Below are 25333 nucleotides of genomic sequence, written 5' to 3'. Positions count from 1 at the left end.
ACTAGTTTATTATCTCTTCTGTGTGATGCTGATTAATCTATTTATCTACAGGTCACACTTTCATTCCCATGCTTGCTGTGGTTATGGTTTTTATGTTGACATTAAGCTGTTGATAGGCTTAACATGAATATACCTTCTATGTAAGCCTACAAAAACTTGCAATAAATACTTTTGTTTTAATTCAGTCTTATCTGAACTGTACACAAATTTGATTTATTTGAGTTGTTTTGGGATGAGGTATAGAGGTAGCTGTGTGCAATTAAAACTCTAGTGAAAGTCACAAATGTTTTGTTCAATATATATACTGTAAATTCAGAAATTATTGCGAAAAAAAGTGACAGGGTTATAATCGCAATAATTAAAACTTGCTTTTTGAAAGTTTTATTTGAATCAATCAGGAATTTTCAAAAACTAAAATGGCATTATAGTCTAAAATGACAAAATCACAATAATAAATGCACCCAATTATTTCTGAATTTACAGTATATGTATCGGTTCTGTGTTTAACATTTATTATGATAGCAAGGGTTTTCAACTTATCAGAAAATTCCACACTGAAAATATTATTGTACACTTACTCATTATTTCTTGATAAGAACAAACAGTAAAAACAAAGGCTTGAGTATTTTTGTGAATTATAAGATATTATTTTTAGGCTCTACAAGTTTTCCTTGCATCAGTGAGATATTTGCAGAATAGATTCATAATTACTTTTATTGAAAAAAATAAATCATTATTGGATCTGGAAATAAGTTGGAGGGTATACATGCCTGGCTGACAGGGGTCGTCTGAAGTTAAAGCCTCGCTTTCAGAGATCAGTGATTCAGTTTTGATTCATGATGAGGTTAAATTTTCATTTCATTAATATAATGAATCCTTTATATTGGATCTGTTAAACTTGCATACAGCTATTTTTTTATGAGCTTACTAACATTTCTGACACAGAACGTCAGAGGTCATAAAGAGTTATGTCTTATTTCTTAAGAAAGCTAACAAACATTATATCTACCACAGAGAAGAGGTCACAATATTGCAACACTGGATCCCTTGGGTCTACTGGATGCAGATTTAGATCCAGAAATCCCTAAAGAGCTATTACTGAGTAGTTATCACTGGGGTAGGTAGATACTGGGTAGTATATACATTTGTACATACCTAAGTCCCAGTGCAGCAAGGTCAAATAAAGCAAAGGTGTGGTAACAGTTTGATGTTGAGGAAAGACACATTGTCTGAAAGTTGGCAATGTTAGTGGTACTAGTTCAAAGGACAAGGTACGATAAGGCCCATTTTTGGTCCCCCTATTTTCTCATTTTGTTTTGGAAAGCTACTTATCACGTCAGGTTTGAAGTTTGTTTGGATGAACTTCAAAACCATTAATTTCAGAAAATGGGTGAGGTGAGGGGGGTTAAAGGGCATCAAAAACGCCAAAAGAAGGAAAAATTACGATTTTTGGTCATTTGCATGGGCCTACATGACCTGGAGAAAATTATAGCGATTAAGACATAAAAAACAGTTCTCATGACATTGGAATAAAAAAAATCCTGGGCCACATTGGCACAGACATTAAAAAACAAACAAAAACGTTGTACGGAACACCTGCAAAGGGAATAATAATTACAATATTTGTATAATGACAGAAAGTTGACCCCCTTCACCTCACACAGTTTCTAAAATTAGTGGTTTTGAAGTTCATCCAAACAAACTTCAAACCTCAGGGAATATTTTCCTAAACAGAATTTGAAAAAGGAGAAAATAGGGGGCCAAAAACAGGCCTTATCGTACTTTGTCCTTTACTTATAAAAGTCTGATATTTTTTTATCAAAATACAAAATTAGCCATGTTATAAATGAATAACTGGAACCACATATTGTTTTATTTGGCTTTACTGTGGTATTGTAGTGGGCTGCTGTTGGTACGTACTTTTAGCCCATATGAAACCATTGGGTCTTTTTCTGTAAATTTGACATCTATATAAATACAAACAAATAATCTGTGTTAGAACTTTTTTCGTTGATATGTCTTGTGTTAAATTCTGAACTGTAAAAATGAAGGAATGTTTATTTGTTTGTATATAGATAGATGTCAGATTTGATATTATATAAAACGGTGACATTCATGGAAACCTGTTTAAGCCCACCTTCCACTTTGTTAACCTATCTGGAAGAACCTTCTAAAACTCATTCTCCAAAGGCAGCTTAGACCAGGTTTACATTATTTGCTGTGAATCAGTTAGTTACTAATTTTAGTATTTATTTATTGTAGATATTGACAGAATCATGAAATTTGGTCATGTGTGATCTTGTATGCCACTTTACTCACGGCTTTTGTTGATGCATCCCGTCTGTTCATACAGTATATATACACACCCTTTATCATGACTGTCAGTCACATGTGCTGTACTGCTTTAAACATACATTCAAAACCTTACTGACATATAAATCCATTTTCAATATTATAATATTCACCTCAAATTTCAATTTCTAAAAGTAACTGGATAGCATGGCTTTCAGTCAGGTTTTTTTTTGCTGATTTTCATTTGAATGTTTTAATTTTTTTGTCCTTTTTATTAACCTTTCTTAAGACTGGTAACTCCTCTATACCCAAGCACACATATGACCAAAATTTTTTGAGGACATTTTCAGGATATTTTGAATTGTTAAATTATTAAACAAAAATTAATTTTTGGAGTTGTGTGAACTGTTTGTAGGCACGTGGGCATACTATCGCCAAACTTGACCCACTAGAAATCAGTACTGCTAATTTGGATGAGAAAACTGAGTTATCTCCGTCTATATTTAATTTTGGTAAGATACGTGTCGGTGCTGCATGGTGGTGTGTTTGTCAGTTTTGCTTGCACTGCTTTTCATTCTCACTATTTAATCCACATGCCAAGTTTCTTTTTAATTTAACACATTACAAAAGTAAGAAGATAAATAAATTTTTGAGCTATATTTCATTCACAATTCTCACCAATGAGTTTTCTTTAGTTTAGAGTTATTTCCCTTCGTGAAAAAAAATCACAATTAAAGCATTTTTTAAAAGGAAATTATGTGCAGGCATAGTGATATTGTTTGTTATGATAAAATTCATTAATATTTAATAAAGTTTTTACAAATTATCAGATATTTTTTAAATAGATTGGTAGTGATTGTTAATGAAGGGAAGAAACTCTTGAACAAACTAAAAAATATCTTGTTTCTCATTGCAATTTTTAGATATTTGGAATTCACTTTAAATGTTGAAGAATTGTTATTGCTACATGTAATATATGATTTCTTTGTTGGTGCTTATTTTGATATGAAAGTAATTTATATAAGCAAATAAAAGTCAGAATATTTTAAAAAGTTCAACTTATGTGAAATCAGCTCATTCTGTATAAAATTGAACATCACTGCAAGATAAAGTTCGCTCTTTATCATTAAACTAAAAGTAGTCATTCTTAAGTACAAAGCAGGAGGTGGGACAGGGTAAATGGTACAAAATAAGCCTTGTAATACATATGAAATATACATGTACTTGACCTTGTTCCATATTGGAGGTTACATTCTGGTCAACAGTATATCTTGGTGGTTGTTAAATGCTGTACATAATGTAAAGTCTCATTGTAATGTTGATCATTTCCCAGAAAAAGTCAAACTGTTCATTTCACACAGTATTAAAGTCATAAGAAACGAGTGACCGGTGAAAAATAATGTTCTTCCAATTCTTAAACCAATGCATACAAACATCATAAACTTAGTCTTCTGTGCTCGAATTTATCATTTTTTTCGTGTAAAATTCGTATAATCGTCAATTTTTTTTTCAATCGGTCAGTGTTGTTGTGAAAATATGGCAGGTAATTAAAGTTCGTGTTTTAAAGCCGAAGTTTAACGATTGTCACCTGTTTGTCAACAATTGACGAAAAATAAACAAAAAAGCATGGAAATTGAGCACGTGTTTAACATGTAAATTCAGATAATAGTTTATTTTAAGGACATCCATGCGTATTGTGGTCACCGGATTTTAACGAGATGGGTCACACTGAGGTCACCTTGCATACGGAAAATATATCGGGGGAATTGCTTGCTGGAAGGAAGCAATTCAAATAAAGTAAACTTCTTCTAAATATGAATAAATTAAAGAATGTTCATCAGAAAAAAAGTATATGTACATAAGTTTTACAATGAAAACTATCCATTGAGTTATAAAAAACATATGCATTTTTTTTTTTGATTTGAGGTTTCTTATGACTTTAATTCTATAGTAAAACTGTTCATTTCACACAGTATTAATTCTATAGTAAAACTGTTCATTTCACACAGTATTAATTCTATAGTAAAACTGTTCATTTCACACAGTATTAATTCTATAGTAAAACTGTTCATTTCACACAGTATTAATTCTATAGTAAAACTGTTCATTTCACACAGTATTAATTCTATAGTAAAACTGTTCATTTCACATAGTATTAATTCTATAGTAAAACTGTTCATTTCACACAGTATTAATTCTATAGTAAAACTGTTCATTTCAAACAGTATTAATTCTATAGTAAAACTGTTCATTTCACACAGTATTAATTCTATAGTAAAACTGTTCATTTCACACAGTATTAATTCTATAGTAAAACTGTTCATTTCACACAGTATTAATTCTATAGTAAAACTGTTCATTTCACATAGTATTAATTCTATAGTAAAACTGTTCATTTCACACAGTATTAATTCTATAGTAAAACTGTTCATTTCACACAGTATTAATTCTATAGTAAAACTGTTCATTTCACACAGTATTAATTCTATAGTAAAACTGTTCATTTCACATAGTATTAATTCTATAGTAAAACTGTTCATTTCACACAGTATTAATTCTATAGTAAAACTGTTCATTTCAAACAGTATTAATTCTATTATTTCAGTCCTCTGATGTTATACAACAGTGTGCATTGTCAAGATATGCTCAGAGACATCAGATCAAAACAAAAAAAACAAAAATATGTAGCAATATTATTATAGTCCTTCTGTTCTTTTTTTCAATTTCTATGAAAAAGCCAATTGTCAATGCAATAAAAAGAATAACTTTTTGATGAATTAAAGTATGCAAAAATATTCAACTAAGGACCCAACAACTATGACACAGTGACACACATTCATAAATTAATGGGTTGTTTGGTCATTTGTTAGAAATTTTCTATATTTAAATTCCTATATTAGTTATTCCATTATTATATTATAGTTTTTAACCCATTTGTCGGTCCTTCTGTCCATTGCTCATCTTCTTTTCAGTATCCTGGCATAGATATTTTATATCAGATTGCAACCTTACCAGGATGTATGTTCCCATATGAGGAAGATTACTTTTGATTTTATGGTCAAACCTTAATTGTCCTAAAAGGTCAAGGTCAAAGTTACGAAGAATCGAAAATAATTTGTGCCAAAAAGTGGTATCCGTTTGATAAGTCGAATATTTCATATGGTATATTGTAACATAACTTGGGATTCATGGTCACTTATAATGAGAGAAATACAGCTTTTGATTTTGAAGCAAAGGTCAAGGTTATTGTTCCAATATTTGAATAGCAGGCAGTAATATTTGGTTGTATGAACATCACACACTTTTTTTTTATACTTTTCTAGATATAAAGCAGAAAGTTCATATATAAGTTAACCTGTGTGTATAATGCTTTCACTAGTGAAACATTATGATGAAAGTGTTTTATTTTCTGTATATGGCACATTTTCTTTATAAATTTTATACTATGTGATTCCCTCTGTGATGTCCTGTAAAGTTTCTTTATTCTTTTCTTGCTGTGATTTTATGTATAACATACATAATATTATATAATAGTTTAAGCTTAACAACTTCATAAACTCTTGTACTTAGAGAAGCATCATTTCCTAGCTTTATAGATATAATGATAAAACTATCCAGGCACTTTTACAATGTATTGTTGAACAATCAATTATTTCAATGGAAACAAAATTGATGTGAAAATAAGTTGATAAATTGAAAGAATATGAATTAAAATTCATGTTAGTTCTGATATGTTCTAAATTTGAACATGCACAAAATGTTTGTAGTCATCTGTTTTTGGATGTACACATCTGTGAAATGAATTATTGTGATTTCAGGAAATGCTTGCTTACAAATGATGCCATCAAAATTTAAAGTGTGAAATATAATTTTTGCAATTTTCTCAATAATAAAAACATTTGAATTTACAAAAACTGTATTTAAATTCATGAACATTAATTTTCATTCTATCTTCACATGCCTCTGTAACATCATCATATATTAGTGTTTTGCTGAAATAATACTTTAATAATGCAAAGAATATTTTCTCAGATTTCTAAATATACAGTAGACTAATGCCCCTTTTGTTCATTTATATATGATTATTTGTTTAAAAGTTGTAATAAAAAAAGATGTTGTTATAAGTGAAAAATTAGTTCTGAAATCATTCAACAGAATAATTTGAACATACTGTATCATTGTTTTCTATAATAGTTTGACCATTTCTGTATCATTGATTTGTATTAGTTAAAAGTGTATGTATGATTGTCCACTTATTGATACTCTGTGATATACTTTATATAGAGGAGAGTGATTTGGAGAGAAGTTTTACCCTGCCAACAACAACCTACATTGGAGGGAGTGAAACAGAAAAACCACTTAAGGATATCATTGAGAGGTTGAAGGTAATTATCACTATAATATTATAGCTACTATCTACATACACATATCACAGAGTACACTAACCAGGTGCTTCAGATTTCCAACTTGACATTGGAAACATCAGTTTTTTAGCTCATCTGGCCCGAAGGGTCAATCAAGTGAGCTTTTCTCATCACTTTGCATCCGTCGTCCGTCATCCGTCATCGTCTATTAACTTTTACACAAATCTTCTCCTTTAAAACTACTGGGTCAAATTTAACCAAACTTTGCCACAATCATCATGAGGGCATCTAGTTTAAAAAATGACTAACAAAGATGGCCACCATGGCTAAAAATAGAACATAGGGGTAAAATGTAGATTTTGGCTTATAACTCTGAAACCAAAGCATTTAAAGCAAATCTGACATGTAGAAAAATTGTTTATTAGGTCAATTTATCTGCCCTGAAATTTTCAGATGAATCAGACAACCTGTTGTTGGGTTGCTGCCTCTGAATTAGTAATTTTAAGGAAATTTTGCAGTTTATGGTTATATCTTGAATATTATTATAGATAGAGATAAACTGTAAACAGCAATAATGTTCATCAAAGTAGCAGCTACAAATAAGTCAATATGACCAAAATTGTCAGTTGACCCCTTAGGGAGTTATTGCCCTTTACAGTCAATTTTTAACAATTTCATATATTTTTCTAAATTTTTACAAAATATTTTCAACTGTAATTACTTGGCCAAGTTCATTATAGATGAGATAATTGAAGCAGCAAGAATGTTCAGTAAAGTAAGATCACCATCACTAAAACACAACTTTGTCATGAATTTATCTGTATCCATTGTTTAATATACACATAGACCAAGGTGAGCAACACAGGCTCTTGAGAGCCTCTAGTTCTTTGTAACAATTGACAAAATTTACCAATTCAGTTTTACAGAAGCACATTTTTTACACATTGTGCATATAAAACCTAGATGTGATTTGTCAGTGTAACCATATATTTGGAGTAAAAGATTCATATTAGACAAAATTATTTTTTTTGATCAATGTTAAGTATCCACTTGTTATGTGAAATCATAACCAAAAGGGTGTAGTGGAAGAATCTGTATACATGCTATTGTGTGAAGTATTAAACTATCCATCATCTGAGATTAAAGGGTAACCAAAAACTAACATTTCTAAAAATGTTTTCAGGAAGTTTATTGTGGCCATATTGGAATAGAGTTGATGCATCTAAATAATAAGGAGCAAATTGACTGGATCAAACAGAAGTTTGAAACACCTGGTATTGTGAGGCTAACCAAAGAGGAGAAAAATACAGTATTAGCAAGACTGCTCAGATCTCAAAAGTTAGTATTGGTTAAGTCTGATAATTGAGTCAGGTGGTTACATCTATAGTGATCACAATAGAACCCTCAACAATGAAGGAGTCCCAACACCATTAACCTTTTTCATTGGTCATTATACTATGAAGTATTGCATCATTACAAGAAATGCTTTGAATCATAGATAAATTATCAGTTTAAAATGTGTATTAATGCAAAGAAGCATTCAGATATTAATCTCATAGAATTCAAGTTTCTTTATTCTTTAGTATATACAGTAAGGGATCATCCATAATTGTCAACCATTTTCTAAAGTGTGCAAAACATACACTTTTTCTGATGCAGACATTTCAAAGTCAAAGCGTTTCAACTGAGGTACTGCCTAGGCGTAAAAGGCGTCATTATGGAGCAAAGGGGGTGGCGTCAAAAGGCGTCATTATGGAGGAAAGGGTTAGCATAATTTGACTAGACTGTAGATACTTAATATCCTTTTAGATTTGAAGAATATTTAGCTAAGAAATGGTCATCAGAGAAAAGATTTGGTTTGGAAGGCTGTGAAGTTTTGATACCTGCCATGAAAACTATCATAGATACTTTAAGTGACCGAGGTGTAGATGACTTCATCATTGGTATGCCACACAGGTAAGTTTAGATACCTGCCATGAAAACTGTCATAGATACTTTAAGTGACCGAGGTGTAGATGACTTCATCATTGGTATGCCACACAGGTAAGTTTAGATACCTGCCATGAAAACTGTCATAGATACTTTAAGTGACCGAGGTGTAGATGACTTCATCATTGGTATGCCACACAGGTAAGTTTAGATACCTGCCATGAAAACTGTCATAGATACTTTAAGTGACCGAGGTGTAGATGACTTCATCATTGGTATGCCACACAGGTAAGTTTAGATACCTGCCATGAAAACTGTCATAGATACTTTAAGTGACCGAGGTGTAGATGACTTCATCATTGGTATGCCACACAGGTAAGTTTTGATACCTGCCATGAAAACTGTCATAGATACTTTAAGTGACCGAGGTGTAGATGACTTCATCATTGGTATGCCACACAGGTAAGTTTTGATACCTGCCATGAAAACTGTCATAGATACTTTAAGTGACCGAGGTGTAGATGACTTCATCATTGGTATGCCACACAGGTAAGTTTTGATACCTGCCATGAAAACTGTCATAGATACTTTAAGTGACCGAGGTGTAGATGACTTCATCATTGGTATGCCACACAGGTAAGTTTTGATACCTGCCATGAAAACTGTGATAGATACTTTAAGTGACCGAGGCGTAGATGACTTCATCATTGGTATGCCACACTGGTAAGAAATATTAACTGACAAATATCCATCAAAGTTAAAATGAAGTGGATGTAAGCAATCATAGGCAGCTGTCTTCAGAAATGAGAAAAATCCATACCATATCGCTGTCTATAAAAGGCCCCAAAATGAAAAACAAACGGTCTTATTTATAACAAAATAATTTATAAAAAACAAATATAATAGGCATGAATCAACAACTGAACTACAGGCTCATGACCTAGGACTGGCATTTATGAATGAAGAATTTGGTAGAGTTAAACATGTTGAAGGTGGCAGCCCTCCCCATTCCTGGACAGTGGTGAAACAATACAACATAAGAACAAACAAAAAAAATCAGTTGAAAAGGGTTGGACTCATCAGATCAATATAAAGCAGAAAAATTTTACATCCCTTACATTAAATTGACTCAAAGTACAGATCTGAAAAGCCAATAACAACTAATGGAAAATCATATATCTAAGACTAAAGTATCAATTAAAATTGAGAATGGAAATGGGGAATGTGCCAAAGAGACAACAACCTGACCATAGAAAAAAACAACAGCAGAAGGTCACCAACAGGTCTTCAATGTAGCGAGAAATTCCCGCACCCGGAGGCGTCCTTCAACTGGCCCCTAAACAAATATATACTAGTTCAGTGATAATGAAAGCCATACTAATTTCCAAATTGTACACAAGAAACTAAAATTAAAATAATACAAGACTAACAAAGGCCAGAGGCTCCTGACTTGGGACAGGCGCAAAAATGTGGCGGGGTTAAACATGTTTGTGAGATCTCAACCCTCCCCCTATACCTCTAGCCAATGTAGAAAAGAAAACGCATAACAATACGCACATTAAAATTCAGTTCAAGAGAAGTCCGAGTCTGATGTCAGAAGATGTAACCAAAGAAAATAAACAAAATGACTAATACATAAATAACAACAGACTACTAGCAGTTAACTGACATGCCAGCTTCAGACTTCAATTAAACTGACTGAAAGATTATGTACTCTATAGTCAACACTGCTTTTAGCATAAGATGCCTTACATAATTACATGTACCAATGATATGGCAGGAATTTAAACATTTTCTAATTTTGATATACCTAGAAAACAAATTTATTGATATCTTTTCAGAGGAAGACTGAATGTGCTGGCTAATGTGTGTAGAACACCATTGGAGAGGCTATTTGGTCAGTTTGATCCCGACTTGGAACGTTTCGAAGAAGGATCTGGGGATGTCAAGTACCATCTGGGAATGTCTATACAGAGACTAAATCGGGTCACAAATAAAAATGTATCACTGTCTTTAGTGGCTAACCCATCACATTTAGAAGCTGTTGATCCTGTTGTACAAGGAAAGACTAAAGCCAAGCAATTCTATAGAGGGGATAGTGAGGGGAAAAAGGTAGGATATTTTTCTTGGGTTTAGGGTCTAACTAATACTACTATTTGGTCTAGATCAGAAATTTGGGCTTTTCAGAAAACTTGTAATGTAATGGAAAAACAAGTGTATTTTCCAATTCTGCTTTAAAATACTTGTGGAGTAAAGAATATTATATTTGTTTGCTGCTCTTTTCCTGGTTGGAGGATACTAAACACACTTATAGTTTAAGGGGGTTCGCGGGTCTAAATCATTTATATAGGATTTCTCTATATTTTTCTATAAATGAACTTTATCTTATAGTTAATAAAAAAATAAAATAAAAAAATGGGGTCACCGTTCATTTGCGCTCACAATCGGCCTTCGAAAGAAGCAAACATCTTGTAAAAGTGTTTTTTTTTCTGTTGAACTAATAAGGAGAAATAAAGGTAATATCGAAATAAAAAAAGAAATTTATTACAGAAATCGCTCAAATTTTACAATAATTCAGTTTAAGTACAGCATTTATCGAAATTATATTAAAAAATATAGGTCACCGATGAGTTAAAAGATATATTTCAATTTTAAAGCCAAAAAAATGGCATTTTCCACCAAAGGGAGATAATTTGGAACTTTTTCAATGATGTTTACATTTTAAAAGTCATCTGGGGCCAACACGAATTAATTGTTTTGAATGTTTTTTGTACCATATGATAAAGTAACAACTACAAAAGGTAATACATAAAATTTGTAATGAAAAACAAATGTTTAATTTTTTTCTGAAATTTTTATACCCTCGAGCCTCCTTAAACTGATTAAATGATATACTAATTCCCAATATGCCAAAACTTAAAACCCACTTATTGAGGTATCCTGACCTGGTTGATTTTAGTAAACATTTTCAGTAGTCAGGGCATTGTTATGTGCATCTTGCTAAAAGATGATGTTGTGCTGTTAACAGTTACGTTTGATAAAATTAGAATAAGTAGATATCTACTATCTGACTATTTGTAGGTGGTCAGTATGTTACTGCATGGTGATGCTGCTTTTGCTGGACAAGGAGTAGTTTTTGAGACTTTCCATCTGAGTGACCTTCCAGATTATACCACAAATGGAACAATTCACATAGTTGTCAATAATCAGGTCAGTATACACAATCATTTTGTTTCCTATATAGGTCAGTATGCTGGGATGAGTTTTTCATCCTAGATTATAGAAAAACAAAACTATTGCTATAAAATAGAATTTAGTCAGAAGGACAATTTTGTCTTACTGATCAATTTTCCTAAATATAAATGAGAGTTTAAAAAAAAGTAAGAACCTTTTTTCAGTATTTTTAATGTGAAAAAAGAATAATTTTATTTTACAATCAACGGTTTTTGAAGAGTGCAGATAAGAATATATTTAATTTTTGTCAATGATTGAATAAAGCATTTAGGCCAAATAAAAAAAAATGTGTGTTTCCTATTACGATACCAACCCTATTTTTTAAGCTCAAAAACAGCCTACCCTGAAGTTTTTTTGGTCATTTTCAATAAGCACTGTTAAAGTCAGAATGTCCCTCCCATAGACCTAATGTAAAAAAAAAAGGTAAAAAAAAAAAATCCCTACCTACTTACCCTATTTTTTTCAAAGGTGTAATAGGAAACACACATATTTTTGTTTGCCTTATGATATAATGGAACATAGATATAAACCTTGCATGTATGTTTTATATAGAAGGAAAGGTATTTATATATTAGATACTGTTTTTATAATGCATAATGTTTTCATTATATTGTTGTAGATTGGATTTACCACAGATCCCCGATCAGCCAGATCATCAGCCTACTGTACTGACGGAGCTCGTATGGTCAACGCCCCAGTCTTTCATGTCAATGCTGATGACCCAGATGCTGTGGTTTACGTGTCCAAAGTAGCAGCAGAATGGAGGGCAGAGTTTGGAAAGGATGTAGTCATTGATTTGGTATGTACTGCAAAATTAAAACAAATCAATGTAAAATATACAACCTGAAAAAGATACACATTATGATCATTTGGTCGAAAGGAAAAAAAACATAAGATTTGGTTAATTTTTCTCTAGTGTTGTTTCTAAAAAGAATTATTTTGATTTGAGTTTGTATATGTGTTTATAGCATATAAGTTGAGTGAGTTTTAACTATTGGTAACTATGAATGACTTAGAGAGACTTTGTGCACAGAAATAAGAATGTTTACCAAATCAGTACTATCATATTCCTCATCAAAAGTGTTTAGAATATTTGAAGTTTACTACATTATGTTATTTCCACACACTTTATTTTACAGGTATGTTACCGTAAGAATGGTCACAATGAAACAGATGAACCAATGTTTACTCAACCATTAATGTACAAGAAGATAGCAGTACAGAAACCAGTTTTAGACCAATATGCAGAACAGCTAATCAAAGAAGGAGTGGTCACCACAAAGGCGTATGAGGTTAGTAGATTTTGATATTAGAATATAATCTTAAGAATAGATATAAAGTACCAGATACTTGTTGAAAGCCAGTTTTTAGCCTTTTTTGTGACAAAGTACATTAGTACTGGTTCTACAACTTGGTTGAATTTATCGTGTAACAAAATACTTTTGTTCATGTCAATAAATATAGCCATTTGGCACTGATGCTATCTTGTAACGTAGAGAACAAAGTTTATTACAGCTTGAGGCTATGGTTTAGCAGGAAAAATGATTCACTGTTGATTGGAAATACATTTTTTGGTTCTTAGATACTAAGATAGTCAGAATTATATTGTTGGAAAAAGTAAAAAAAACGTTAATTTTAAAATATCAATTAGAATTATTTAAAATTTATTGACAGGAAGAAATTGAGAAATATAACAAAATCTGTGAAGAAGCATTTATTCATAAAAAGGATCATAAGAAAGGGGAGTGGTTAGATTCACCATGGGATAACTTCTTCAAGAAAGAAGGACCTGGTCAAGAACGGTGGATGATGGTCAAACCAAACACAGCTGTACCAGAGGAGAAACTCAATCACATCGGGATGAAAGTTAGTTCTGAGCCAGAGGATGTTACCATTCATTCAGGTGAGATAAACTAGTTCTGAGCCAGAGGATGTTACCATTCACTCAGGTGAGATAAACTAGTTCTGAGCCAGAGGATGTTACCATTCACTCAGGTGAGATAAACTAGTTCTGAGCCAGAGGATGTTACCATTCATTCAGGTGAGATAAACTAGTTCTGAGCCAGAGGATGTTAACATTCACTCAGGTGAGATAAACTAGTTCTGAGCCAGAGGATGTTACCATTCATTCAGGTGAGATAAACTAGTTCTGAGCCAGAGGATGTTACCATTCATTCAGGTGAGATAAACTAGTTCTGAGCCAGAGGATGTTACCATTCCTTCAGGTGAGATAAACTGCATCTATGTATACACTATACTTTCATCTACCTGACAAAGAACTTCTTAAAAGTTCAACCTTCATCCAGGTAAATAAAACATTTAAATCTAAATGGTTTTTCCAGACATGGGCATCAAATTAATTACCTTTGATGAGTTGACTTTGTTTTAATTTGGAGTAGTACCTTTTATTGTCACAAGGCCATGTGAGCTTTTGTCATCACTTGCCATTTGTCTCAATTGTAAACTACTGTTCTATGAAACTAATGGACCAAATGTTTCCAAATTATACCTGAATATTCCATAGGGTTTCTAGTTTAGCAATTCACAAATATAGCTACTGTTGCTAAAAATAGAACATAGGGGTAAAATGATCCACAGGTCAATATCTCAGGTAGAATTTTCTGAAAATCTGTCAGTTCTTTTTGGAGCTATTGCCCCTCAAATGTAAATCAAGAAAGTTGCATAAGTTTTTGACATATCTTATAAACTAAACTGATCAGTAGTTCAAGAACTATCTGTGGATTTTTCAGTATTGAACAAAGGATTAGAATTGTTGCCTCTACAAAAGATTTCAAATTTCACAGGTTTGGGTTTTTATCTTGAAAAGAGTAATGTTAAACAGTACAAATTACCAGCACAATGATCCATGATAGGAGTTATTGCCCCTGTAAGATAAATTTTACAGAAACTATTATGGATATGGAAAGTTGAAGAGAGAAAAATAGAAAGTGATCAGCAAAGAGGTCAACTTGGCTGTAATTGTCAATTGACAGATATATAGGATTTTTTTTGTCCTTTAAAGATGATTTTCCCCCCATTTTTGCTACTTTTGGAGAAAAAAGTTTAATAGATAAAAGATATTACCTGATAATTTCAGGAAATTTATTGGGAGTTGATTGGTACTAAATGTTAATCTGTTATATTTGTCCTGGGTTCCAGCTCTCCATTATTCTTTATTTTTTACCTTCTAGGTTTGAAAAGAATAATGAAGATGAGAAAACAGATGGTTGAAAAGAGACAGGCAGATTGGGCTTTGGGTGAAGCCTTAGCCTGGGGATCTTTACTCAGTGAGGGATATCATGTCAGACTAAGTGGACAAGATGTAGAGAGAGGAACATTCAGGTATGATGGTCAGGGAATCACTTAAATGAGAATCAGAGTGTATAAACTTGTACACTGAAGAATACTTTTGGTTGATGTTTTTAGACATATAGAATAAATATGATCTACTTCATTACATACCCAAGTCAGAAGACTTAGCTCTCAATTTTCAGTATACAGTCATTGGAATTTATGTAAAATTTAATTAAAGCCTGGTTTCGAGAAATATTGTGTTGCTTTGATGAAAAAAAAGATAATAGTTTATATAATCAAAGATATAATTCCTATACATGTTATAGCCTTAGAATTGATAATGACTTTGTAGATCATAACTTTGTTTGATTGTAGCCACCGACATGCTGTATTGTTTGATCAGAATGTTGACAAGAAGAAAATTGTACCACTGAATCACTTGTATCCAAACCAGGCCAAGTTCCAAGTTCACAACAGCTCGCTCTCAGAATACGGAGTACTGGGTAGGTATAAGTAGTCATTTTGTATTATAAGTCCTATAGTTTTGGTGGCCCAGTGGTTATTCAAAAGGAGCATCAAGTGTTACCCTTGTCTATCTTTATGTTTATCCTTAAATTGGTTTCTGTGCTCTAACTTTGGTTAGCCTCAACCAAATTTTATGAAACCAAAAAAATATCATTTGCCTTTCTTAAGGTAACACGATACCGAATGGCATATCTCCCGATTTCCAAACTTTTTGGCACACGTGTTCTTTGAATCGAGTTACATCGGAATATGTAATAAAAAATGGGGGTCCCCATTTTTGTTTTCTTTGTATTTTCATAGGAAAACGTCAATTTTGGAGAAAAATTTACCTAGATATATAGGGGAAATGCCTTTTTTTCGGCTTACCTTTTTAGATTTTCCAATGGATGGCTATGTTCTTATATACGGAGAAAAACAAAAAACTAACATAATATCCAGAATTGCATACTGAATCCATACACGTATAGAAACTAATATGTCACCATCCTTGTTTTTGAGATAAATGGCTTCAAAGTTGATTTATACCCTTAGAATTGGACCGAAAACGTGTGACGTTATTGAATGCAGAATGTAACGTAATGGTATTACTACTCAGAGATATTGAAAACAAAATATGTGTCGGGATCTGAATGGTGTTTTTTTATTTTCATTTCCGCTGTCGGGTTTCGTAAATATCCTAGTAATGCAATATGCAATTCTGCTGATATAATTTATTTCGTTCTGCACCTGGAAATTAATTGTTGGTTGCTTAACGTCCAGTGGCAAATATGTCATGCATGTTCAGGAATATTTATAGTTGAAAGTGGATACTTGGGACTGGCTTAAATCAGACACTAACGGGACATTATTTTTATTTTTTTTTATTTTTGCCGAGTCAAGTTCATATGTATTTCTTAGCCTACGATAACTTTCTCAGGCCTTATTCTGATGTTGCTGTCTGTCCTGTGTAGACTTGGTCTATGATATTACGACGCTAGCACTTTATTTTTAAAATGTTTCCGAAACTATATCGAATTTACTCTGTACAGACTGTTTACACTTGGAATACAGGAAATGTTATTCGGCAAAATTACCAATTAAACCACTTTTCTATATAGGAATATGACAGTTTTTGTCCATTCGTTTTTTATGCGTTTTGTTATTTGATTTTGCCATGTGATTATGGACTTTCCCAATTGATCTTCCTCTAAGTTCAGTATTTTTGTGATTTTACTTTTTTCTACATTCCATACTAACAAACTATTTTCTGTATGAGTTTCAAAGTCTGGTTGTATTGTGATTTTTTGCCTTATTCTATCCGCATTGAGGGGGAAGGATCTTTATCGGGACTCCGGGGTCAGGTGTTTTTAAACTCGGGATTTCGGGATTGACTCTTTTGGGATCTGGGAATTTGTTTTTTCGAATTTCGGGATGGCGGGATTTCAATATTTTAAATTCGGGACCTCGGGATTTCATGTTTTTAAGTCCGGGATTTCGGGATCAGGACCCCTCCTATTCAGTATTCTCATCCAGATAAATTTCCTTTTTCCATTTTGCCCGAGCGGTGTTTTTGACGACCATTTTAACACGAATTAATAGCTGTACAATTAAGTTTCTATAGACAAGATTTCTATTTTCAAAACAAAATTGCATGGGGATACGGCGTTCATCATGAAAAAGTTTTTATTGCGAAAATAAACTGAGAGTAAAATAAAATGATAAAACTCGGACTATTTTCCATAAGAACATAATTATATAGATAAATCGTGCAGATGCTAAAATATTAAAGAAACAGAATATGAATTAAAAGTAAAGTAAAACATTGTTTAACAAATGTTTAAGGTTAACAATGAGCAGAATAATTACCGGAAAACGATAAAACAATCTATGTCGAAAAGTTAACCGTTACGTATTGCATCAAAACTCTCGGCACTCTGCATCTAGAACAAGTTACCGTTAAAAATGTAACATAGTTATGATTATCCAAAATATTTTTTCTTTATTATTATAATCACTTTGTGATTGCAGAATCTGCTGTATTGGCTTGTATATGTATGAACGTTATTCGATAACGTCGGGAACGATAACTCGTGGCGTAACGTCATTCGGTATCGTGTTACCTTAAATTATGTCCCTTTATAAATGGAAATGTTGCTGAATTTGCAATTTCCGCACTCTTACTTGAGTCTTCTGCTACCAAATGTCATGAAACTTAAAGACAATGCTTATTACCACCAAACACAAATCAAGTTATAATTTGGATGGTGTCACTTTCACTGTTCTTGATTCATGTCCCTTTATACATGGAAAAACATCAAATAGATACATGGGTGAATATGAAGATGGTATTCAACATGGCTGCCACTGTAACTATAAAATAAATTGGTAAAACATTAAATAGATACATTGGTGAACATGACAATGGTATTCAACATGGCTGCCACTGTAACTATAAAATAAATTGGTAAAACATTAAACAAACAAAAAATTAAAATTCTTTAGATAGCACACTCTTTTCATCAAATTTTACATAATACATTTATGTTCCCCTTGTATAAATGATGGTTAAATAATTTCAAACAACATCATTAAAGGTGCAAAGTTTGATTACAAAAAAATGTTCACAGGGCTGACATTCCTTCAGAATCTTATGTAGAAGTTACTCTTTTTTTTAAAACTGATAGTGGATAGTGAGGAGTGGTGAGACTTCAAAGAGATGTGCCTTTTTGCTTACAGTAATAAACTTTGTTATGTTGTCAAATCAAATTTCACCAAAAATATACATCAAGAAATATGTATAACCAAGATGATATTATTTTCAGGATTTGAATTAGGCTATTCCTTAGAGAATCCTTATACATTGGTGATATGGGAGGCTCAGTTTGGGGATTTCGCCAACACAGCACAATGTATAATTGATCAGTTTATTAGCAGTGGCAAAGACAAATGGACAAGAGAAAGTGGCATCACTTTACTGTTACCACATGGTTATGATGGCATGGTAAGTGGCATAACTTTACTGTTACCACATGGTTATGATGGCATGGTAAGTGGCATCCCTTTACTGTTACCACATGGTTATGATGGCATGGTAAGTGGCATCACTTTACTGTTACCACATGGTTATGATGGCATGGTAAGTGGCATCACTTTACTGTTACCACATGGTTATGATGGCATGGTAAGTGGCATCACTTTACTGTTACCACATGGTTATGATGGCATGGTAAGTGGCATCACTTTACTGTTACCACACGGTTATGATGGCATGGTAAGTGGCATCACTTTACTGTTACCACATGGTTATGATGGCATGGTAAGTGGCATCACTTTATATTTTTATAATTTTTGAACTGGTCAAATATTTCCAATTTTAATTTATTTATGATAAATAAAGGCAACAGTAGTATACCGCTGTTCAAAACTCATAAATCCATGGACAAAAAACAAAATCGGGGTAACAAACTAAAACCGAGGGAAACGCATTAAATATAAGAGGAGAACAACGACATAACACCGAAACGTAACACACACAGAAACGGACCAAGCATCAGACAAAACACCATGGTATATATCTTACATGTATTATGTGTGTTGTGTATATATTTTAATTGTTGGAAATAAAAAAATAGAAAATAAAGTTTTAATGAGATTGTTTTGCTAGGCAGAAGTATATAATATAGTAATTTTATTTGACATAAGGGTGTTGCAGCTTCCTCACACAAACCTTGAATTGTATTACACAGTACACAACAGCTGGGGAGCTATCTTTGCTCATATCATTTTCATCAGAATTTAAAAAATATATATAATGAAATGTCTATTGTAATTACTAACTAAAATATTATGCAATTTTGAGAATATTTACTCCTTGTAAGCATTCTCATTATTATCTACATATAAGTTTGTGATTTTGATTGTAGGGACCAGAACATTCCAGTGGCAGATTAGAAAGGTTCCTTCAAATGTCTAATGATGATGGAGAATATTTCCCTGTAAGTATAGATTCACTAGTCTTATTTGGTAAACTGAACTCAGGTTGGCCCTCTAACAAGGGAGTAGTGTCTCAACAGTCACAAAAGTTAAAAAGAATGTGAGATCATAGTTAATATGTGAATCTGACAGAGGCATTGTAAACTTTATATATAAATTTAAATAAATGATAGTCAATAAAAAGAACATCACAAACAAGTTTTGTAGGAAGACAAAAATAGTTGGATCTGTGTACAACAAAACACGGAAAAACAAATTCTCCTGTTTTCTGGTGAGTTACAATATTTCTCCAATATCTACAGTTATTATACAGTTGAGAAATATAATTTTCAATGGAAACAGAAAGAGACCCACTATTTTTGATAATATATAGTGTTATAGCTATTAGGGTTACATCATTTATAAATATTGCTACACATTAAAATGACAGTTACTTAATTTTTTTTAAATTTCATGTTTCAGCCTGAAAATGAAGATTTTGTGACACAACAATCTCATGAAATTAACTGGTTTGTATGCAACTTTACAACTCCAGCTAATTTCTTCCATGCAATGAGGAGGCAGATACTTTTACCATTTAGACGACCAGTAAGTCCAGAGTCAATTTAGAAGTCAACACAAATCTTACAATAAACTGAAATTAATTTCTATATTAAATCATGGTGTACAAACAAATGTGATTTATACAATATAAAATATCACATATGTTGAAGAGCATTTAATTACAAGCTTGCGGGTACAAAAATTTCGGCAAAAAAATTTAATATTTGTTTTTTCATTACAAATTTTATTTATTACAGTATTAGTTATTACTTTATGACATGGTACAAAAATCAACTATAAAAATCAATTAGGTTTGGCTCCAGATGACTTAAAATGTTTTTATCTTTGAAAAAGCTCCAAATTATCTCCCTTTGGTGTAAAAAATGCCATTTTTTGGCATTAAAATTTAAATAACTTTTTTAACTCATCGGTGACCTATATTTTTTATTATTGTTTTCAAATAAGTTTTACATATACTAAATAATTGTAAAATTTTAGCGATTTCTGTATTTTAGTTCTTTTTGTAATTCGATATTACCTTTATTTCTCTTAAATTTTATTTCTTTTAAAGGATATTAACAAAAATTGTATGCTTCTTTCGGAGGAAGATTGTGAGCTTAAATGAACGGTCACCCCATATTTTTATTTCATTTTTCTATTAAGTATATGATGAAGTTCATTTATGAAAAAATATAGTGAAATCCTATGTTAGGAAAAAAAATGATTTAGACCCCGAAGCCCCCTTAACTGATAAGTAGCATTCAGTCAAAACAGTGTTAATTAGTTTGGAAATGTATTCTTACCGAATAGAAAATTGATATAGACAGTGGCAGCCAATATAAAAACTTCTTTCAAATATTAATAACAATATTATTTTAGCTTATTGTCATGTCACCCAAAAGTTTGCTAAGACATAAGGATGCCATTTCTAGCTTTGATGATATGAATGAAGGAAGTAAATTTCGTCGAGTTATACCAGAGTCAGGAGCTGCTACACAGAACGCTGCTGGTGTAAAGAAGTTGATCTTCTGTAGTGGCAAAGTCTATTATGATCTGATCTATGAACGAGAGAAGAAGGAATTAAATGATCAGATAGCTATTGCAAGAATTGAACAGGTAATAAAACATAGCTTTATCACCTACCCAATACTGGTGTTGAGAAAAGATTATATATTCTACATTGGTGAAACTAACAAGCTTAATACCCCTTGTTGAGGTAGAATGTCAACATTTCCATCTAAAGAGATTATTTTATTGTACTCTGCTGAAATTTGTTTAACCTGCAGTAAACCAAGCTCCTACATTTTAGGCCCCAGATTGTCATGCTTGTCGTACTTCAGTCCATTGAGTTTTAATAAGATAGTCTTACTGGAAATCATTGAAACAGTTGGCCCTAATTTTCTACAGTCATCTATGAATGTGAAGTTAAAAAACCCAACTTCAGATTATCTAGTCTACCAAACAACATGTCTGCTTTTACTATAAATAGAACATCAGTATTTCAGATTTTACCAGTGTTTGAAATAGTGCCTGATGTATTGAAAGACAAGTTTGACATTATCATTTCCAGATTTCACCATTCACATTTGACCTTGACATTATATTCTACAGATTTCATCGTTCCCATTTGATCTTGTATATTTTGCAGATTTCACCGTTCCCATTTGATCTTGTATATTTTGCAGATTTCACCGTTCCCATTTGATCTTGTATATTTTGCAGATTTCACCGTTCCCATTTGATCTTGTATATTTTGCAGATTTCACCGTTCCCATTTGATCTTGTGAAGGAAGAAATACAGAAGTATCCCAAGGCCAGCATTAACTGGGTACAGGAGGAACACAAAAATATGGGAGCCTGGTTTTATGTAGAGCCCAGAATCCGGACTGTCCTAACTAAACTTGATATGTCAGATGCTTCTATTGAGTAAGTTACTTTTATTTCATTTAAACACATCTTCGATATAATAATGTAATATGATCATTTTTAATTGCCACATTTTAAAATATCAAAAAAGAAATGTTGTCATCTGATTTTATGAAAGAACAAATGAATTATTTGTTTATTATTGTTGTAGATATTGTGGCCGTGAACCAGCAGCATCCACAGCGGCAGGATCCAAACGCAGTCATTTATTACAGTTAGCGTCTTTTCTGAACGAAGCTGTCAGTCTGTCAGAATGAGGAAACAAAACATTAGAACCTTTAAAATACAGTATCAGGATGTAGAAAATCATAAATAAAAGAGAACTTGTGATAAATGAAAATATTTGATGTACACAATACCAACTATTTGGGTGTTTTAATAATCAATTATGCTGGGTGAATGTAGTTGTAATCGATTGTTTTAACTGTAAATTCTATTCATTCTGTACATACCTTTATATGAAATGTTTATTTTAATGTCAGATATAAACTGCAGGGCAGATGTACACTTGTTATAAAAACTCAAAATGTCACACTTTTGTAAGATTTCCTTGGATGTGAATCAAACTTGTTTTTTAGACCTATTTTTATACCTTATATTTTCTACCTTACTGAATTGTTTGTGATATCTACTGTGCCAGAAGTCAATGTGAATAATTTACCATAAAAAAAATAATGTGATAAGTTTAACATTAAATTAGGTATTTATACAAGAGTTGGTGAACATGTTTATGTCACAAGTTTTCAAGTCTAAAAAGGGGATATAATAAAAGTTATATAATGGACATGGCAGTCTGTCTTGTGAATTTGTCTGTTTTCTGTCTCTATTACCAAATATATTTATTTATTTTACAGATGTATAAATTCTGTTGACGCAAAACTCTCTGTAGGTGCACAAAGTTCTTTCAATGTCACAAACTAAACAAACAATTGTAAATTGGGAAATTGGAGAGGATCTTCATAAACAACCTCTATTGTTATTTCTTACAATAATATCTCTAGAAGCTATACAGAATTATACAGGTTTCCTAGATTTGTGTTATCTCGTTTAAAAAAGGGTTAATATTCGAATTTTAAGCATGTTAAAATATTTTAGTCCAGATTACTAAACAAAATAAGAAATATTAACAACGATAAAAAAATTTACCAAAGGTTTTGTGAGGAGTAGGTTAGATAAAGGAGGTAGATTTGGTGGTTAGGGATTATACAGGGACACATATAAAAACCAAGTAATTCCTCTCACAACTTTCATTTCATAGTTAGAGGAATTATTTAAATGGCATTAAAAGTGACTTATCAAAAGTCATACATATTTATTAAAAGAAATAGTGGATGGAAATTACAAAAAATAGTGTGTTTATTTCAAAAAGGTTCAAGTTCTACAATTTATGATATATTTTAATTATATAATTTTCACATTTGACAATTTTTAAGTTGAAAGGCCTAGTTTTGATTCTTTCTGTAAATAGTTTGCCTCCAAGTAGATTTTTTGTGTTTCCATTCAAAGTTTGGTGCTGTACTTACCTTTACCTTTATATAGATCTGCAAATACAATCATCATCATTATAGTTACAACACCATTCAAGAATATTACACATTTCTTTGTGCCATTTATTGACACTATTAAAAGAAAACAGGCAAGTGTGAAAATTTTGTTTATTTGATAATTTTGTGTGTTTTGTTTAAGTTGAATGCACTATTTCATTAAAGACATATGAATTTATCGATAAAGCTGAGGTTAGTTAAAAGAGCATGCCAAGTTTGATAATTAAAAAAAAAAATGCACAAATACAAATTGACAAATGACCTTGAAATTATCTTGATTTCTGCATCAATTATAGTACCAAATATGACTTAAGAATTAGGACTCTTATAGAATTATATATTTATACTTAAATTGATAGTAAAGGACTTTCCATTTGGTACATTGGGTAAGTCAACTTGGTACCAACTTTAGGTCAAGTCAGCTACATATTTTTATAGCGTCAAGGTCAAATTTTATGAGAAACATGAGCTTGATTTTTTATGGTAAAAGAAGGGTAACATGTGTTGAGAATTGTGGTGAATAAAAGTGACTTCAAATGAAATTTAAGCAAAATCAAGCAGAAAAACCTTTTATCATTGTAAATGATACAAGACCTTATGCTTCCAATAACCACATTTTCATGCTAAAATAACTTGTTTTTGTTTTTACAATAGTTAATTTATTATTTTGTTTATCTTGCTTTGTTTGTCAACTATGAATTAGGCCTGGAAAGAAGATATATTGTTCAACAATTTTTAACAATAAAAATTTGTTTCATTATTAATGTTTTCTATTGCATTCATCTTCAAATTAACAATAGCTGTGCTTTAGGATCAGTACTTTCATTGTGTTTAAATTTCTTTAGTTATGCAGTACAAAAAATGTAGTTAGTTTTCATATAGTGTAACAAGTCTTAGTGGTCAAATGGTGGTAATCTAATTTATCTGGACACATAACTCTTACTTCTAAATGCTGCATGTTTGGCAGAGAAGCAGCAAATAGGTTTTTTATTGCTTTCTTGCATATGAGACTGTCTGATCATTTTTATACGACCGCAAAAATTTAAATTTTTCGTCGTATATTGCTATCACGTTTGTGTCGTCGTCGTCGTCCGAATACTTTTAGTTTTCGCACTCTAACTTAAGTAAAAGTGGAAAGAAATCTATGAAATTTTTACACAAGGTTTATGACCATAAAAGGAAGGTTGGGATTGATTTTGGGAGTTTTGGTCCCAACATTTTAGGAATTAGGGGCCAAAAAGGGCCCAAATAAGCATTTTCTTGGTTTTCCCACTATAACTTTAGTTTAAAAGTAAATAGAAATCTATGAAATTTTGACACAAGGTTTATGACCACAAAAGGAAGGTTGGGATTGATTTTGGGTGTTTTGGTTTCAACAGTTTAGGAATTAGGGGCCAAAAAAGGGCCCAAATAAGCATTATTCTTGGTTTTCACACAATAACTTTAGTATAAGTAAATAGAAATCAATGAAAATAAAACAAGGTTTATGACCACAAAAGGAACTTAGGTTGGGATTGATTTTGGGAGTTGAGGTCCCAACAGTTTAGGAATAAGGGGCCCAAATAAGCATTATTCTTGGTTTTCGCACCATAACTTTAGTATAAGTAAATAGAAATCTATGAAATTTTAAACACAAGGTTTGTGACCATAAAAGGAAGGTTGGGTTTGATTTTGGGAGTTTTGGTCCCAACAGTTTAGGAATAAAAGGCC

The 25333-nt window shown here is 31.9% G+C and overlaps 1 protein-coding gene across 4 annotated transcripts in view; it reads left to right on the top strand.

Moving 5' to 3' along the window:
- The window catches only part of LOC139487538 (2-oxoglutarate dehydrogenase complex component E1-like), a 33346-nt gene extending 8963 nt beyond the window's left edge, over nucleotides 1-24383 (top strand). The window contains exons 4-20 of one of the 4 annotated variants that reach the window (XM_071272405.1): nucleotides 1015-1117; nucleotides 6577-6677; nucleotides 7840-7994; nucleotides 8466-8612; nucleotides 10427-10697; nucleotides 11667-11795; nucleotides 12439-12618; nucleotides 12959-13111; nucleotides 13494-13722; nucleotides 15011-15161; nucleotides 15489-15616; nucleotides 18440-18618; nucleotides 19541-19612; nucleotides 20073-20198; nucleotides 21033-21269; nucleotides 21913-22079; nucleotides 22231-24383. In XM_071272405.1, the coding sequence (XP_071128506.1) occupies nucleotides 1015-1117; nucleotides 6577-6677; nucleotides 7840-7994; nucleotides 8466-8612; nucleotides 10427-10697; nucleotides 11667-11795; nucleotides 12439-12618; nucleotides 12959-13111; nucleotides 13494-13722; nucleotides 15011-15161; nucleotides 15489-15616; nucleotides 18440-18618; nucleotides 19541-19612; nucleotides 20073-20198; nucleotides 21033-21269; nucleotides 21913-22079; nucleotides 22231-22336 (2634 nt within the window). In that variant the 3' untranslated portion in view covers nucleotides 22337-24383. Of the gene's footprint in view, nucleotides 1-1014; nucleotides 1118-2707; nucleotides 2805-6576; nucleotides 6678-7839; nucleotides 7995-8465; nucleotides 8613-10426; nucleotides 10698-11666; nucleotides 11796-12438; nucleotides 12619-12958; nucleotides 13112-13493; nucleotides 13723-15010; nucleotides 15162-15488; nucleotides 15617-18439; nucleotides 18619-19540; nucleotides 19613-20072; nucleotides 20199-21032; nucleotides 21270-21801; nucleotides 22080-22230 lie in introns of those variants that run through there. The other 3 variants (XM_071272406.1, XM_071272409.1, XM_071272408.1) reach the window with 3 other exon arrangements.
- Nucleotides 24384-25333: the final 950 nt, after the last annotated feature.

Source organism: Mytilus edulis, chromosome 9 (assembly GCF_963676685.1).
Source record: "Mytilus edulis chromosome 9, xbMytEdul2.2, whole genome shotgun sequence".
In the NCBI taxonomy this organism is placed as follows: domain Eukaryota; kingdom Metazoa; phylum Mollusca; class Bivalvia; order Mytilida; family Mytilidae; genus Mytilus; species Mytilus edulis.
This window is presented reverse-complemented; position numbering and strand designations above follow the sequence as displayed.